The 18284-nt window shown below is 38.7% G+C and overlaps 1 protein-coding gene across 1 annotated transcript in view; it reads right to left on the bottom strand.

Annotated features, from left to right (window-relative positions):
• Positions 1–18284, bottom strand: part of CBLB (Cbl proto-oncogene B) — a 201552-nt gene that overhangs the window by 78191 nt on the left and 105077 nt on the right. Inside the window, exons 5-8 of the mRNA XM_084612705.1 lie at positions 12681–12837; positions 7957–8078; positions 4292–4429; positions 2586–2673 (exon numbers count right to left, since the gene is read on the bottom strand). Of these exons, the coding sequence (XP_084468831.1) occupies positions 2586–2673; positions 4292–4429; positions 7957–8078; positions 12681–12837 (505 nt within the window). The remainder of the gene's footprint in view (positions 1–2585; positions 2674–4291; positions 4430–7956; positions 8079–12680; positions 12838–18284) is intronic.

Below are 18284 nucleotides of genomic sequence, written 5' to 3'. Positions count from 1 at the left end.
TGTGTCTGGGGAGGGTTGTGCTTGGGGAGTTTGTGTTGATTTGCCGTGGTAGCAAATGAGGGGTGTGTGCTGCAGTGAGGGAGTGTGTGTGTGTGTGTGTGTGTTTGGGGTCACTGTGTGTGTTCAGGTGATTTGTATCTTCAGATTGTGCTGGGAGAGTGTTGATTGCCCTGGGAGGTTTCTGTTCAGTTGTGCAGGTGGCGAATGAGAGGTGTGTGCTGCGGTAAGGGGCTATTGTGGGTCCTGGTTGTGTTGATTTGTGCAGGTGGCAAATAAAGGGGCACGCTGCAGTGGGGGGCTACTGTGTGGGGGTTATGCTGGTTTGTGTCTTGGGGTTGTGCTGGGGAATTCTGTGTTGATTTGTGCAGGTGGGGAATGTGGGGTGTGCACTGTGGTTAGGGGCTACGTTTTATATATATATGGAGGTATGTTGTGCGGTTCTGTGGGTGGTTTTGGAAAACTATGGCCGTTGGGCCAAGTAATCCATCCTTTGTGCAGTCTCGCTCATACAACCAATGCAACTGTTGCGTGTAAATTGGCTGTAAAGTGAGCATGGTGATTGGTTGAATTACCTCTGATATCACATTGGTCTAGGACTCTTGGCATGGCATAGATACATGCCTTACTGCAGCTGTTCACAACCCGGGTGTAATACTTAAGGTCAAAGTGACTGTGAAATTAAAAACTGTAAACAGACCACAAAGCCCACTGATGATTAAACCTGGTGATATGCTGAACAAAACACTCTCAGCCATGCTGGTAGCAGTTTCCATCGCTTCACACTGACTCAACGGACATTCTATCTTCAGAGTGATAAAACAGACAAGATAAGACAACCCTGAAATCTTTATATATAATAGATGAAAAACAGATGTAGCAAAAGCTTCCAGAACTGAGAAAGGGTTTGAAGGTTGGCAGGCAAATTATTTACACTGTGATACAGTTTTTAATACTGAGAAAAGGAGGTACACAAGTTTAGGAGCAATGGAATAAATTAAAGACCCAAGTCAGATGGCAATAGCAGATGGAATAAGGTAGTGAGAAAAAGTAAAGAGCGTGCCCCAGACTCTCAGCTGCAGCCAGTATACACCAAGCACAGTTGTGGTGCTTCCCCACAGATGAGCCATGAGCAGCAACTTGCTCCTGGAGCCAGTTCTAAATCACCTGTGTCATAGTTTCTAGGAACCCCAGTGTTGCTCTCAACTATACCAGTTAGGTATGCTTGAAGGGATCCCATTAGCAGCAGCAGCAGCATTCCAGCCACATCCCCAGTACAGTACTGGAGAAGGTGACTGGGAGGGTTCTAGAATAGAGCCAGCTATGCTGGATTTATGCCACCTCAGGATTCCCTCATACCAGGGGAATCAGCAGCAGTCAGTTAAACCAGATTTCCAGCTGCCAGAGCCGAGCAATGAGCTAGAATAAGAGGTAAGGATTTGTCCTTAACTTCACTGACCTTTGGAGAAGGGAGGAACTATGCAGAAGAGCAGTAGGGGGTTCTTAATCAAAAAGGGCAAGAATTTTGGGCCAGGTGGCCTTTTCCCGCACATAAAAACATCTGCATAGCCCTAGTCTGTATTATTTCAACATTAGCATAAACAGGAGAAGGAGGGTGTCAGCCTTCTGGAAGTTTCCACACAATCATTTTAGATAGTCTCCTACTCAGGGATAGACATTTTAATAATGAGTTCCCACTAATCCAGTGTGTTGCAAACAACATTTTTCTTCCTGTAAATTCTGTAAACGTGGTATGCAAACAGCATTTAGAACTGCCAAAGACCTAGCAGGTCATCTGGGCCTTCCTCTGCAGCCAACAGAAGAATATTTCATCAAACACTGTATAAAGTTGTGTCTGGTCAATATAAAAGCTTTCCAGCACTTCCACAACTTCCCCGGAGACTATCCCAAAGTTTATAGAAGTTGCTGTCAGGAAGATTCTCCTAATAACTAGCCTATAATCTTCCTTTCCTTCTAATTGTGTACCATGGTACAAAGGGGTACCATTCCCTTTCCTCTAGTTTCAAATATCTGCAGACTGGTGTCATGCCAATGCCTATCCAAACTATACATATATTCAGGTATTAAGTTTCCCAAATATGCCATTCCCTCCAGCCTTTTAATAATGTGTTCCTTTCCCCTGAATTCCCTCCAGTTTGTATAGCACATAGGGGAAAGAAGACACACACTAGGAAATGGTAACCTTCTGATAATACCCCATGTATTTTCTTTCTGCAAGCTCTATACAGTTGGATATTCAGACTTCAAAGCGACTTCCAAGCCTTACTTTATTTCCCTGTTCCCACATCACTATTACAAAATATTAAACTTCTTAACCCTTCAGCACACAAAGAAAATGTTAGCAGCTGTGAAAATATTTCCCCCTCCCAAAACATGGTTAAAATCAAAAGAGACATCTGCATTACCATCATCTTTAGATTTTAAGACTTGCCATCCAGTTTTCTCAAACCCCTTTTTTGTCAATCACAATCTCAATAATTTTTCTCTAATATTTTAATAAAAAAACATATCACTGCTGGATAGGGCACCAAGCAAATAAGGAACAGAATTTATAACATGCAACATACCTGTGTAACTTTTATGTGATCATGTGGAGTAGGTTCATTTAATCCTGTCAGATCAGGATTATAACTTCGTCCATCTGGGTATAGATAGCTGAATTACACAAATTATTATTAAGATTTATATTCCCACAACTTTCATTGTTAAAGTAAATTATGAAATTATGGTTAGCCAATAAGGGAAACATCAGATATTATGTTATATGTATCTTATTTCTCCTGAGCCATATTTCCCAATTTCTTTTAACAATTGGCAATTGGTTAAACAGAACTTAATTATACTAAAATTATCCTTGGCACTATCTGAGGTCATCTTGCAACAGAATATGCTTAGTTGGGCCCACATACCCACACAGAGTCGCAGTGATCTCAAAACCATCTGCATAGTTCTAGTTGCTCAGTGTGATGCATGTAGCTGAGAATTCAGCGCAATGGAACACAAATGACAGCAAGGGAAGAAAATTGTATCTATGTTTATATTTAAGTAAATAATGAAAATAAACTATATTTAGAATCCATGGGCTTAAAACGAGAATAGCTAGGGATATTAAAATAGTAGGGTAAGGAAGAAAACTATTTTGATGTTAGTTAAGGTTCAGCTGAGTTTTATACCGAAAGCAGGGATTCAATCTCATTGAAAGTTACATTTTATAGGGACACGAGTTATTTAAAAACACACACACACCCACCCCTTTAAAAATCAGTTTAATCTCATCTGGGACCATATATTAAAATGGATAAATCATAATGATATGGTTATTGTATGGTCCCACTAAAGGGCAGACTCAAGGTTGCCTGGGTTTCTCGACTAGGTATTTCCATACCTTAACATGTCTGGGTTTAAAACACTTCGATTTGGGATAATTACAACATTCCTGTAATGCACTCACCCTAAATTACTGTTATGTACTCTCAACCTTAACTATTTTTCTGTACTTCTTGTCTAGGAATGTTATAGGAGCAACAATAAAACATCTTCTGTTTTACAAGACAGGAATCCTGATACTTTGTTCAGATAAAACCACTTAGCATTCAAAATTTTAAATGATACTTTTAGGAATAGAATTAATTGGCTGAAGTAGAGCAGTAATCTCTGATTTACTTTTAAAAGTAATCCCAAAGTGTAAAAACACAAACACACACTCCCCCCCTCAAGAGTGATACAGATGCCTATTTGTGGCACTCGCCACAAAGAACCAACGTCCTCTTAGAAAAGTTACAATTTTGCACAGAACTTTTAAATTCTTGAGACCTTCATAAAAAGATCAAAGTTCTCAGGGAAAATCCCAGAAAACCTGAAGTACACACACACACAAATAAAATATTAAAAATCTGGGACATTTTTGGCCTATAAAGCATAGGCAAAGCTATCAAATATATTTAATATCCATTGTCCAGTATTACACAGGAGCAATTAGCAGAACTAATTGCATGATCAGCTTATGCACTTATGACTTTTATATTAAACAAAATTTAAATTATAACTCCCCAATCTCATTTTCCCCTGGAATTTATCTGCCATAAAATATGGTCAACTTCGGTTAACTGAATTATCTTGAAGTGTTTTATAGATGAATAAAAGTAATAGTCATGGATTTCCAAACAACTACAAAACAGCCATATCATCTACTACTTCTGATGCTTTAAATTATGAATTAGCAAAGCAATACATCAATATTATATAAAATGAAAAAGTTATCATTTGTACTCACAATCCCTCCCGGCTGCCATCAATTAGAGCTTGAAATAAAGGCTTATTGTGAGGTATAGTCTGCAAAATGTTTCCATCACCAGTTACATATCCAATGGCCCACTGCCCCAGTCGAGTGCAACTCAGTCTGAAAATGTAGCTGGAGGACAATGAGTTACAAAGTCAATTCTAATAAAAATGCTTGGCAAAACAAATGGAGAGGAAAGGTGGTATTGTGGTTAAGGCACTGGATTGAGACTCTGGAGATCTGGACGGAGTTTCCACCTCTGCCACAGACTTCCTATGCGACCTTGGGTAAATCATATAAACTTGTCTGTGCTCAGTTTCCCACATGTAAAATTGGGAGGATAATGGTTCCCTTACACTACTTTTGGTATGTTGTCTACTTAGGCCCCAATCCTGTAAAATCTTATATATGTTAACTTTACAACTGAATATTCCCATTATATAACGTTATGTGTACACTTAGGTCTTTTTTAGGATCAGGGCATTACTTTGCCAGCTATTCATGGCAAGGATCATCTCCTATTTGTAAATAAGGGCCTAATGTGATTACTGATCTCACTTGGGTTCAGTAGACACTACTGAAATACAAATAATAAATTATATAAAATTACAAGAACATTTTGTATGTATAAGAGCTGTAAAAAATATAAGATATCATTGATATTTCAGATAAACGAATGGAAGTTCTTTTGTATTAACAGTTGGATTTTTCACTTTCTGAATTTTATGCAGGATTATGTGTCTGTTAACAAAAAAGCATTTGCAAAATCTGTAATTCTCAAAAAGGATTTTTTTTAATTTTGGAAAAATACCATTATTAATATGTAAGTTAATTCAAAACAGGCAATACAGACAACCAAAACACAAATCTTAAACAAAAAAGAATAAAAAAGTCACAGAGCAACCTAATGGAAAAATTTTTTAAGGAAGAGAAAATTAAGGGGAAAATACAGTTAATGAAAAATTCCTTAATAAAAAAGGCCTAATTTGATTTAAAATTCACTTAAAATCCTTATCAGCCCCAATGTTTATATAGCTTATTTTACTCTGAACTACTGTACTCAAAAGAGCTTCTCTGATAACATATGTACAGCATGACTGAAATTCAGCCACTTTTGTGTAGAACAGGTGGCAGCCAGGAGTAAAAACCATGCACAGCACATTGCACAATAGAAGAGAAAGGAAAATTATAGGCAAGAATGCAGGAGCAAATTCTTGCTCTTATTAAAAATTATGGAATCTTCAATGTCAGACATCACCTCAGGTTTTTAATTGCTCAAACAGGAAATCCAGCCACAGAAAGGTGATCAGATTTGTAGTGTGAAATATCACTGCTTAAAGTTGTACCTCCTCCACAATAAATATAAAATGTGAAATCCTGGCATTATTGAAGTTAATGACAAAACAGCCATTGACTTCAATGACGCCAAGATTTCACTGGACGAGTAACTTGTTTCTATTCACTGGCTTTTGAACAAAAACTTCAGAATTGCCAGAACATTTTAAAGTGAGCAAACAATTTCACTTTATATCAGCTATTTCTCCCTGGAAGGTTCAGTACTTCACGTAAGTAACCTAACAAGTTCCCTAGCGATACTAATCAGAGAGAGAGAAGTTGGTCTTAAAATTAATTCTATGCAACAGGGAACATTAAAGCAGATTTGGATAAGATTTTCTTTTGAAGTCTTCAGTTCAAGATTGAATACCTTTCTGAAAGATACGTTTTAGCTAATCACTAGTTATTGGACACTTTAAAGGGATAACAATGAAATTCTATGGCCTGTGTTTTACGGGAAGTCAGACTAGATGATCTAATGATCCCTTTTGGCCTTAAAAATCTATGAACTTTTAAAGACCTTTTTTTTCCTTTATAATCCGACAATCATAATTTTTACTTCATTAATGATCAACTAAAGCACACTACTCTGAAAATCATCATGACCTCTTTATTTGGGTTTTATCATATGTGCATGAGATCAGTATCAACTTGTCTAAACTGGTAAAGCAAGATTCCTTTACAGGCCAGGTAAAAAGATATGATTTAGGTTTTGTTAAAAGAGAAAACCCAATATTGGAAATTATTTTCCAATGACATTCTCCTCATCCTGCCAATTTTCAGGATGTTTCTTCAGTCAGACATAAAAGTGTGCCCCTAAAGTGTTAGGGGCCTAAACATTAGAACATGAAAGGTGAGAAAAAGAAAGTGAAACTGGTTTAGGGTGACCATATGTCCCGTTCTGGCCAGGACAGTCCCTTTTTTAAGCCCTATCCCGGCTGGCCTGACTTTTTTGGCAAAAGTGGGCATTTGTCCCATTTGCCCTTGCTAACTGGTGATCAGTGGGCATGAGCAAACAGGATAAATGCCCAGTTTTGTCAAAAAAGTGGTGCAGGGGGATGAGCGGCAATGCGAGCTTTGCAGGGATGGGGAGAGAGGCAGGGCTCAGGCAGGGGTATGGCTCGAGCGAGCAGTGACACCAGTCCCAACCCCATGCGAGTAGCAGGCAGGGCTCAGTAATGATGCTAGCTGAGGGGTGCAGGCAAGTGGTTCGGATCAGCCCCACATGTGGGATGGGGGAAAGCGGGGGGGGGGGGGCGGGCTTGGGCTAGTCCCATGCGGTGTCCCATTTTTCCATTGGAAATATGGACACACTACACTGGCTAGAAAACAACTGAACAAGAATGAAGTGACTCATGTATTTGCATTTGCCAAAACTGAGTGAAGGGGAAAACACAAATAATACAAAGTATAAACATAAATAGGGAAAGTTAGCTCAGCTGAATAATTCAATAGGTATAGTAACACAAGATTTTTAAAATTTACACACACACACACACAAATCTGATCATTTTTAACCTTGTCAATGTACAGTTCCTATGACATCAGACAATTACTGATGAGCCAAGTATGTGCTTTTGACAACAACATATTGCAAGTAATACTAATTAAATTATGACAGTGGCACTGGAACACCTTTTACAGTGGGGGCGCTGAAAGCCAGTGGTTCCCAAGCTTTTTACTTCGCAACCCCCGCCCCTACCTGTCCGCATTTCCTCTCCCCAGAGCTGGTGCAGGACCGGACCACGGCTCCGGGAGGGGGGGAGGGACACAAACAGAGGTAAGGGGGGTAATGAAGTAAAAAGTTTGAGGATCACTGGATTTCAGCACAAGTTGTCACTTTAAACCCCAGATGCAAGATCAGTCATCCCTCTTGTTACTAGCTCTCCTGATGTTATCCCAAGCCTCAAGATGTTACTATTTATTTATATTACACAGATACATTTGGTGTGTTTCTTAAAGTGAGGGGAATCTCAGCATTTTCTTAAAGTTTCTAGCCCTTGAGGGTACAGAGAAAAAAAAGCTTGAGGATTGACTCTCGTTTTTTGAGCACTCGGGGTGGCAAAACTGCATCCTGTTACAAAAAAAGGGCTTGAAGTTTGCTTCAGCTACAGTCTTTATAATAGAAACTGCTATATATTAGAGATCATACAGTTTTACTTTGACAAATGGAAAAAAAGATGTTGACTAATCAAGTTATCAATTTGCTCCCCTCGAACCAGACAACAAATGGATGTGACCAAGGAGTATGGATCCAGTATAATTACTTAGCTTTAGAGACAGCCAAGTTTATTTGTAAAGCAGTAATCAGTGAAACCTCTTACCTCCCAGGTTTGGTGCTGTATTTCTGTAACCTTGCTTTGACTTCATCATATGTTAGGAATGCCATATACCCAGGGTGTGTCACAGCTAAGAAGTTCCAGTTCCTTAAGATTGAACCCCAAGGCTAAAAAGAATACAAATAATGAAATGATAAATCCAATTAGATAATTGTTAGAATAAAACTCAAGACTACTTGTGACAAAGACTGAAATTATTTCAGGCTATTTCACTTAAAATGTACATATCTGATTTAATATAGCTGTTTAAGGCGCTGATCCTTCAAAGACTTTCACATGTGCATAACTTTATGCATTGTGAGGAGTCCTTCAAAGTTCTTCAATGTGTCAAGTTAAGCACTTGTGTAAGATCTTTGGAGGATCAGTATCTCAAGGTTCACTGATAACATATGTAGTCCCAGTAAACTTATTAAGTGTTATGACTGATAGTAAGTGTTCACAGAATTGGGCCCCAAAATAGCATCAAAAGTCTCTCATGAAAGCTGCACAGTTTGTATGAATGCACAGCAAAGAAGCATGTTACAGCTTTATTTTTTCAAACAAGACCCTGCATTATTATACTAATAGACTAAGTCTAGTGGAGCACTGATTTTTGAACTGTCATCCTTTTTATTACTCTACACTTCTTGATCCTGTCAGTTGTCATACCAGTATTATGGCCAGGGAACGAGATGAACAGTGACAGTGTTACTTTCAGGGTATTGACGAATCATCATTGCCACTTCACTTGAGTCACAATTACTTCAAAGAGCTGGCACTGAAGCACACCTGACATGTCAGATTATAACCTCAATCAAAAGAAAACATCTTTTATTTCGGTATTTAAGGTACCAACATAAAAAAAGTGAGTGTTCAACAACCAACATTTTGAAAGACAATAGTGCCTCTCAGTGGCTAAAGGATTTGTGGCGGGGTTGGGGGTGCGCCTGTGTCAAGGAAGAGACTAGAAGAGGGAAATCGGGATAAGACAGTCTATCTTGAGACTGTTCAACTCTCTCTTATGCAAATTCCATTTACAGGTGACATTTTTTAGAAACATGCTGCTTGTGCTAGGAAAGTGGGGATAAAATGTGTCAGTTATGAAGGTTTTTGGAAGCCCCTCTCTGTCAGAGTAACAATTCTTCAGGAGAGCTCTCCAGTTCATGAGTCAAAACAGCTCTTAACCAAACCTAACCTCCTAACAATCTACAAGACACCGCAGGGCCAGAACAAAATATATTTCTCAGCTCACAGCCTTCCCTTTCCATAATTATAGTTAATATATAGAAATTAAAAGAGCAAAAAGGTCTGTGTGTCAGATTTGTAAGCAAAGCAGGAAAAATAGGATAGCTTTCGTATAAAGAGTAATTGTACATTACTCCAAACTATACTAATTTATGGTATAGTTAGTAGGAGTGTTCCTCTTAGAACCTCTTGTAATCAAACCCCCAAGCCAAGGTTTGGGTTTGTTTACTGTGATCCTAGGCACCCTTGTATTCACACCTGAAACACCGCTGCAGTATTTGTACAAAATATGCTTTGTGAGGTATTAGCTAGCATGTTACTCACACTGATATATCAATATCATTGTAAAATGCATGTATTAACCTTATATGTGAAGTTATGAATTCTCTCTGTACGATGTTACTGGAACATGTTTAAGACCTGACAGTCTAGCCTAGGTAAAGGTGACAAACACATCTGTCCTAGGTAAAGGAATGTGGGTTAACCTCAATTTACGTATTAACCATAAACAAAATTATGAAGCTAAACCTGCCTGAACTCGAGAGACAGCGAATTAACATGGCTCCTTCACCCTAGAGAGACTCAGGAGACTGAATTCCCCAGGAGGCCTTCCTGACTTGTAAGACAAAGGCAATCCCTTAGGGAACAGAGAGAGACTCCTGTGACATCCTGTATCCCATGTTCACCATATTTATAAGGTTATGATATATTTTGTACAAAGTATGCCTTGTGAGGTGTGATGTGAAAACTCAATCTGCTGAATATTAGTATCCTGTTGAAATGTGTGTAACATCACTGCATATAAAATTATGAGATTTTGCTATATCATTACTGAAAAATGTTGTAACTCCGGGTAACAGTTTTCAGAGACAAAGACACACTAGCAACCCCAGACAGGTTTCACCAAAATCGAGTGGGCTATCATTTCCTTAAGCAGCCATTCTTCAGCAATGGAGAGATGTTAAAAAGAAATTTACATTTCATCCCAGACATGGTTCGACTCTCAAGTACAAAGGGAACTGTTTATCTACACCCCAGCAGGGGTTAATCCTTAAAGAAAGAAGGAGAGTATGAAAATAAGGGACAGTGACCGCCACATAACCCCTCTCCGTCTTCCATCTCTCTGCTCGTGACAATGACTCTCAAAGCACAGAACAAAGGGGGGGGGGGGGGAAGAGGGAACAGTGGTCCCAGACTGGAAGGAGATGCAGCATGTGAAATGTATTGCAGCTGATGGGGAGATAACCCTTTTTTGCTTTTAAACCCTTTTTTGCTTTTAAACCTATGAGCTTTGGTAAAGTTTAGGAATTAATTTGTGTTTATCCATTTGTTTCTTTTGTAAGCAATCCTGACTTATATGCATCTCTACCTGTAATAATGTAATATCTATCTTTCTATAATTAATAAACTTGTTTTAATGTTTTATCTAAACCAGTGTAGTTTGGTTGAAGTGTTTGGGAATCTCTACTTAGGCTGGTGCATAATCATTACCCAGTGTTGGAATGATGGACTTACTATGAGCTTATATGGTCCAAGAGGATACTGAGCAGTGCAAGATGCACATTTCTGGGGAACAAGGCTTGAATTGAAGAATATGTGGGTGTCGCCCTGTCTGGAATTCATGAATGGCTGGGACAGCATTCATGTAACATAGCTGGAAGTGATTTTACATGCTGGTGGCTGTATATGCGCAGGCCAGGAGTGGCTGTTCTGGCTGCAAAGCAGTGTAAAAGGCACCCCAGGCTATAGAATTAAGGGGACACTACTGTTCAATGTCTCAACTCCATCTTTATCCTTCACCTAGAAAATAAAGCAGGTGATTTGATCTTTGGCTCCTGGCCTGGCTGGACCGTAAAAAGCTGCAAAGGAGACGGTTGGTGAGAGAACCCATTTGAACAAAGACAGTATCTTGCTAGACGAAGTTTTAGACGCGTTTTCACTTTTATTTGCTTGTAACCATCTCTATTTTTATCTCTTTTACTTGGTATCACTTTATCCTTGCTCTTTTGTTGAACTTGTTTTATTTTTAGTATAGGCCAATTCAGTGCTGTGTTTGAAGGGAAGAGAGTATATTTAATAAATTGTGATGTACTGACTCTAAGAGCAGCAAACTTAATATATTCTGTAAATGCACAGCAGAAGGGGCTGAGGATTGCAGAGAAATATCTCTGAGGGCTGGAATGCTGCAATTGTTACCTACTAGCAACATTTGGGCCGGGAGAGCCTCAAGAGGTTTGCTTGTGAGGAAGATAAACTGGAGGGGCAGGCAGCTGACAGTCTAATTGCCAGCAAAACTCATTCTTAATGAGGCAGAGAGGTAACACAATGCCCCCACAGCTCTTGGTATCCCCAGGAACCTTTTACAGTTACCAGCCTGAAAACCAGTTCAGCTTCAACAAAAAGGTTTCAGAATTTTCTGCTGAACACAGAATAAGTTTTTGTTTGGAATAGAAACTTATTCAAACCAGGCAAAGTTTAGGTGTTTCAACTGAATTTTGCAATGAAATGTTTTGTTTAACTCAAACCCCAAACTCAAAAGCAAAGCTTGGAAGGTGCAAAACCATACAAGCCAAAGATTCACACAAATCCTTGAAATCCAAAATAGCTGAGTTTTACACTAGCTCTAGCAAAGGCACCAGTAAAAAAAAATAAATAAATAAAAAAAAAAAAGTCTTGAAATATAATGATAAAAGATGCATTTTGGTTATTTCTGTAAGGGGAATGCTTTGATTGTGTTTTGAGACTCTGAGTTTGGCCTCAGAAGAGCTTAAACAGAGATGGGTTACACGTGAACAATTTTAACTTTGACTTTTATTGGTTCTGGCAATTTCACTTGGTGAAAGTAAGAGATGATAAAGAAACAAAAGCCCTGGATTCAACATACCCTACTATCATCCAACTTTTGCAAATGGTCCCTAGCCCTTTAATGGACTATACCAAATCCCCAGAAATGAACACGCCAGAATATTGTGGGCGTTCAAAAAAAAAAAAAAATCAGATCTGGATCCAGATTTCACAGTGAGCACATCTTTAACAAACAAAATAATTTTCACAAACAATTCATTAAATTGTCAATGTACACTTCAGACAAAGAAGAAAAACAGCCAATGCCTGAATAAGTGATAGACTTCATTTACCAGAATTGCATCCTAATAATTACTCCTATATACAATATATAGAGAGGCTAAAGTGAGCAACCCAGGCCCATATTGTTTGAGAGAAATCTAAATGCAGGAAAAAATGCATGAGTTGCCACAACTGCATCACAATTAGGGTAGCCATGTCCACAAACTATGCACATATTGTTTTATGGGTGTATCTTAAAATATAGGCTTTGATACCAAAAAACAAAAAATAAACAAAGTTAGTTCCACGGTCTAATGTTTGAGTCATTCACTATTTTCCAACCATCTGACTTTTTTTGTCCATTTGGTGACTCACAGATCTAAGTTCTTCCATAATGCTGAAAATTTTAAGAATCTTACCTGAAATAGTCTAGTGAAGATATCAAATTCAAAAATTGAAATGTAGTCATTGCAGGTCAAGTCAATGGTAGACTTCAGAGCCATTGCTTCCAAACCAGAGCTTATCTGATGAATCTCATGAAGGCACTGCCGGAACACTTTCCATGGCACTATAGTTCTGTGAGGGGGAGAGAAAAGATTTAATAAGATGCCATATTGAAGAAATTTTCTTATTTAGACAGCACAACTCAAGCCTGACATTAATTTAATTATGTTTGATTTTGCTACAAAAACTAAAGCTCAGTTTTCTGCAAGGATTCAATCAAATGCTAGTACATCTTATTTTCCATTAAATGGATGTTGTTAAACTCCCTTTTATTTTATTATGCAAAATATTCAAGCCAAATTATTTCCCAAAATGGTGTGGTGGTGAGTTTTTTGTTAGTTTGTTTTTACTGTAAGTGAATTTTGTGCACGGGAAAGTTGATGGAGTCTCTGGTTCCAAGATTAAAATCCTCTATTTATCCACAGAACAGGTACAGCAAACCACCCCACATGATCCCAATCTTGACTTGAAGGAAACGCCTCTGAGATGGATGGGAAGTTCTGTCTTCATGGTCTTTGGCCTCTGTTCAGACTAACAAGTATGCTATTTAGTGCCTACCGTGATTGCAGTTTTTGTGATTAAGGCTCATTTATACCAGTTCAATTTGTACAGGCCAACAACCTTCAGATAACTGCTATGACATCACTACTCAAGGCTGAGTTCACATCAGCAACCTAAGGAAGGGAAAGGCTCTTTAAGACACTGCCAAAGAGTGTGGCTTGCTCTATTTGACTATATGGCTGTTCTCCCGACCCCCTCCCAAAGAAATTGCTTTTAGAAATAAGAACATTGTTACAGAATGAGTAGTAGTGACAAACAAAAAAAAAACTGCAGGATGACAGCAATGGTAACGGGTTATAACAGTTACATGGATATTAGAGTGCAGCTCTTACCATGTCTATATCTGCACAAATTTGAAAGCTCTTCCAATAAATAATCCAAACTACTTTTCTGAATCCAATTTAGTAGCTAACTTTGAAGCAACTTTTGAGACTTTATTCAATAAATGATTTTATTCAGCGTTTGAGACTTTATTCTCTTTTCTCCTGACTAGAAACAAGGTCTACCTGAGCATTTAAGGAAGGGATTTAGTACTTGAGGACTCAACAGTTCAAGATGCTACTAGGCTGAGAGCCTGCTACTGGGGGTGGGGGGAAATCCTGCTTCCCTTCTGAAGAATGCAACAAGAGCTGGGGGAAGGCACCTCTCAGCCCAAAGTACTAGCAGCATGGAGAAAAAGAAGAAGCCTGTTGATGCAAACGAATTCAACATAGGATGAATAGATGCTACCATTAATGAGGAAGGGCAGCTGAAATGTACTGAAGGCCTCATTCAGCTAGACAGAGGCCGGCTGAGTGCTTTGAGTTGTCAAGCGTTAACAGGGAATGAGTCCCTTATTCCTGTGCCACTGGCAGAATCTGCCCCTACTTTTATTTGTAGCTCTGGAGCAGAGCGTGGCAGGCATGGAAAGAGCAATTCAGAACAAAGACATACTAAACTGATCCTCTCTAGCAGAGTCACATTTTGTTCACCTCAGGTCCTCTCCCCATCCTTCTGTATCCCATGTCCCTTTTAACTCATCTGCTGCACAAACTGGCAGGTTCTTCTGCCAACCATTGTCAATGAAGATGGTGAGATCTGGGACCCCACGCGATGCCCATCACGTGGAGGAACCCTTTACAAACCATGGCAGACCACCCATCAACAACTGCTGCTGCTTCTTCTTCACCCAGACGTCATTATAAAGGTTACTATCTAAATTCTGCACGGCATTAAATCCCTCCCTGCAAGGTGGACTGACTGACCTCAATGCCCCGTAGGAGTAGAGAATAGCCTACTTTACAGGATCACATTCTCGGTGATCTGTAGTTATTTGCAAGACTTTAAAATGTGTAAGATTTTGTGTTTTTAAAGCCAGTTTGTGTGTATGTGGATGCTAAAAAACAGTCTAAAGAGCCAAAGATACAACCCTCACACATGCTACAGATGCCTCATGGGCTTCTGCTGTTGACACTAACTTTAGAAAAACCCCACAACATTTTTATTCCACAAACATTTTCACATCTCCTTTTTACATGTACAAAGTAATTCAGATTACTTAGTAATATGGAGTTATAAAAGAAAATGATAGTTATATCTGACTGTTCCACACTAAGTAAATACTTGCCAATTCACCTAACTTTAAAAAAAAAAGCTTTCAGCTAAAAGCAGAACGCTGAGGACTTGAGTTCATATTTCTGCTGCAGGGAAAAATCCTAATCTGGCCTTTACTGTATTCATAAAAGCCTTTAGACCTGGAAATCTAAATGTCATTTTGAAGCTTGTATTGAGAAAATCATAAATGATGATATATGATGAAGCCGAATAGATCTCCGCAGATATGTTCGTCTGTGTATGAAAAACAGGAAACCACAAAGAACTGAAGAGAGATACCACATCAGATGCCATTTAAAAAAGAATGCACATCAAATTTTGATCACGGTAAAGAAAGAACAAAATGTTGCACTGACTTTAAAGTACAAAGATAGAAAACCTCTGTGCATCCATGGTGTTAAAAACTACAGTTATATATGAATTTAGGTGTCACAATTACAGGAATTAAACAGGTAATCATAAATTAGACTTCCTCTTTGATTCTCTCATTAAACTTTCTGAATGGTGACAGCATCAAGATCACAGTACTAGAATAGCAAGGGTTAGAAGAGGAAATCCAAACTCTTAAAGCTAAAATTAATCTCATATGCAAGTGTAATCTCAATACAATGCAAGCAAAAATGAGTGATGTGACAGGATTGTCAGAACTCCCTCTTGGTTCTCCACCTGCTATAGTTTCATGAAGAAATTATTGGATGTGACCGATACACAGGACCTACCATCCTCTATTCACTTAATGTTATTACCCCTCACCTGATTAAAAAAATAATATAGATACAAAACTTCAAGGTCAGACACCTTAATGCACAATTCAGCCCATCTGCAACTCAGCCTATGACAGACATGTTCACAGTTGAGAGATTAAACCAGTGAAATAACATCTGAAGTTTATCGCGATAATCTTCCAGGACAGGTGTTTTAAAAAAAAAAAGGTGTTCCTCATCTATAGTCCACTGAAATCCATCTGAGCCCTCCCAGTTATTTCAGTGAGTTTTGGATCTGGCCTGTTATGCCTTGACCATCATTTACTGTCCCCAGGAGAGCTGAGAACTGTTTGTTGTTGAAACACTCATTTCTGCTTCTGATAAAGTCACTCTGTAGCTTTTGGCACTAACCAGCTTGGGACCAGCCTACCTGAGGGACTGCCTCTCTCCCGGCGCCATTCCGACAGCTGTGGTCAAGAGAAGTCCTTGAGCAGGAGGCCGCCTTTTATAGAAAAGAGGGAGTTTGCTAGCAGGGTGTTCTCTGTGAGGTCTCTAGGACTATGTAACTTGTTCCTCCCCATCTATCCTCCCCCTTTGTCAAATTCAGGCTACTTGGACTAATCTCCCAGGCACACTGCAAAAGGTGTGGGTAGGAGTATTTAGAAAAAGCTGAGAGTAAACTTCCCACAACAGTAAAGTGGTAGAAAGGAGCTTTGGTAGGTGGCTGTCAGATTGAGTTCCTGTTTGAATGATAATTTTAATGCTGTTGTGATTTCTGGTGTATTATTACACGTTGGGGATCTACAGTTTTGTACAGGTGTCTTTATTATTTAAATCCAAACACATTACTTCAGATGCTGCTTATAAAATGAATGCTGAGATAAGGATTTATAGAGAACAGTATGTTTGTCAAGCCTACTAAATAATGTTAGAGAAAGCATGTTTCCTTTACAATAAAAGAAGACAGGATCTGGTTTACAATCAAATGCAATCTGCCTCTTTTCCATCTTGAATCGTACAAAGTATTTACAGCTAATGGTTTCCAGGCTCTTTGTCCTTGTTTTGTTTGTTGCTTCATGCCACTAATGATGCCCAGCATTAGATGTTGGCAGGTATTTCTGCACATGCCTGATGAGATTAGGCAGATCAGTGGGAACTTGTCTGGAGAAGGAGGGGTTACGCACCTCTGCTGTGTTCATCAGGAAGATGCAATATGACACCCCCTACCATGTTAGGCTCTCTGTATAATTAGGATGAATAAGTGCATTGTCTTATATTTAATAACTATATAAGCTGTCATTGGCTGTATGATGTACTGTTACTGAGGCATTATTCTGGGGAGTATTTCATATTAGGAATACTAAAAAAGATAGCTATCCTCATTATAAATTCACTCAAACTGTTTGCTGCCCAAAAAACGGCTTTTCTCTTTTTTAAACATATGTTCAGCAACAGTTTGTCTCTTTTCTGATGTCTTCTAGGAAGCAGTACTAATTTCAGAAAGTATCAGGCTGTATGTTTTAGTTTGTTTTCATAAACATGTATTATATGTGCTATTTTATGATGCTCTTGGACGTGCTGTTGTACAATTAATTAAAATCAGAGAGAAAATATATAAAAGGAATAAATATGTGAAGTGGCTTGAAACGTACACCTGAATTAAAACACTAGGGAGCTAAGGACAACCATCTGTTATGTATTTAGGTGTGTTTTATTTATTTGAGACAGAACTTTTCTAAATCGAAAGAATTTAAAGCTCACTTAGGGCCTGATCCAACTCACACTGAAATCAGTGGGAGTCTCTGCACCCTTTCAATTGCAGTCAAAGCGTACCTATGCTGGTTTAACAACAACAAAATGGTCCTCTTTAAAGCTTTAGGAAGCTTGTTTGAGACCCTAATGCAGAAAAAGTGTCTCATATACACCTAAACACTGTCTCTTGCTGCAGACCTGACTGTATCTGGATAATCACCTCTGGTCTTCCTCTCATCTGAGGCGCCCACCAGAAGAACACACTCCCAGTGGAGACTGCCTTTCTATTTTCTCTGATAGAGTGACAGTAGTAATTGCATTTATAACAAATTGGTGGCATGAGGTCTGTTCTGGGCAGAGTAAAAGTTTTGTTTTAGACATCTTATTGAAACTGCTTTTTATATAAGCATTTGCCCCAAGGGTAGGGTTATTCAGGATTCCAAGATATATCATACTCTAAAACACCAAGCCAAGCTTCCTCCAAGCCATTTGAAGGATTAGAGCTCAGCAAGTAATTCACAACAAATAATTTAACAGATGGATTTAGCTTCTTTTTCTGCTCATAGAATATCCAAGAGCAAACTGGGATTTTCCTCAAACTTTTTAAGTATTTGCATGTTTTGCTTAAAAGAACCAACAACTATGGATTAAAAAAAAATTATCTCTGTGAACATTCAACGTGCAATATCTGAGCTGCACTGGTCAGATGTGCACATGCCATTGTTTCTTCTCTCTCGAAGTAGAGGAGCTCAGAAGCACCTGTGGTGTGAATATGTATGTGTGTAACTTGGAAACTGACATTCTGCCAACATCCGTGCCAGTACAACTCTCTCAGAAATGCTGCAGAATGCGAACACAAAAGGGGCATGACTGTCCAAAGTGAATTTATTTAAAAATTCAAGCAGTCAC

Source organism: Lepidochelys olivacea (assembly GCF_965140295.1).
Source record: "Lepidochelys olivacea isolate rLepOli2 genome assembly, chromosome: 1".
Classification (NCBI taxonomy): Eukaryota; Metazoa; Chordata; order Testudines; family Cheloniidae; genus Lepidochelys; species Lepidochelys olivacea.
Note: the sequence above shows the minus strand (reverse complement) of the source record. Positions and strands in the feature narration are given on the sequence as shown.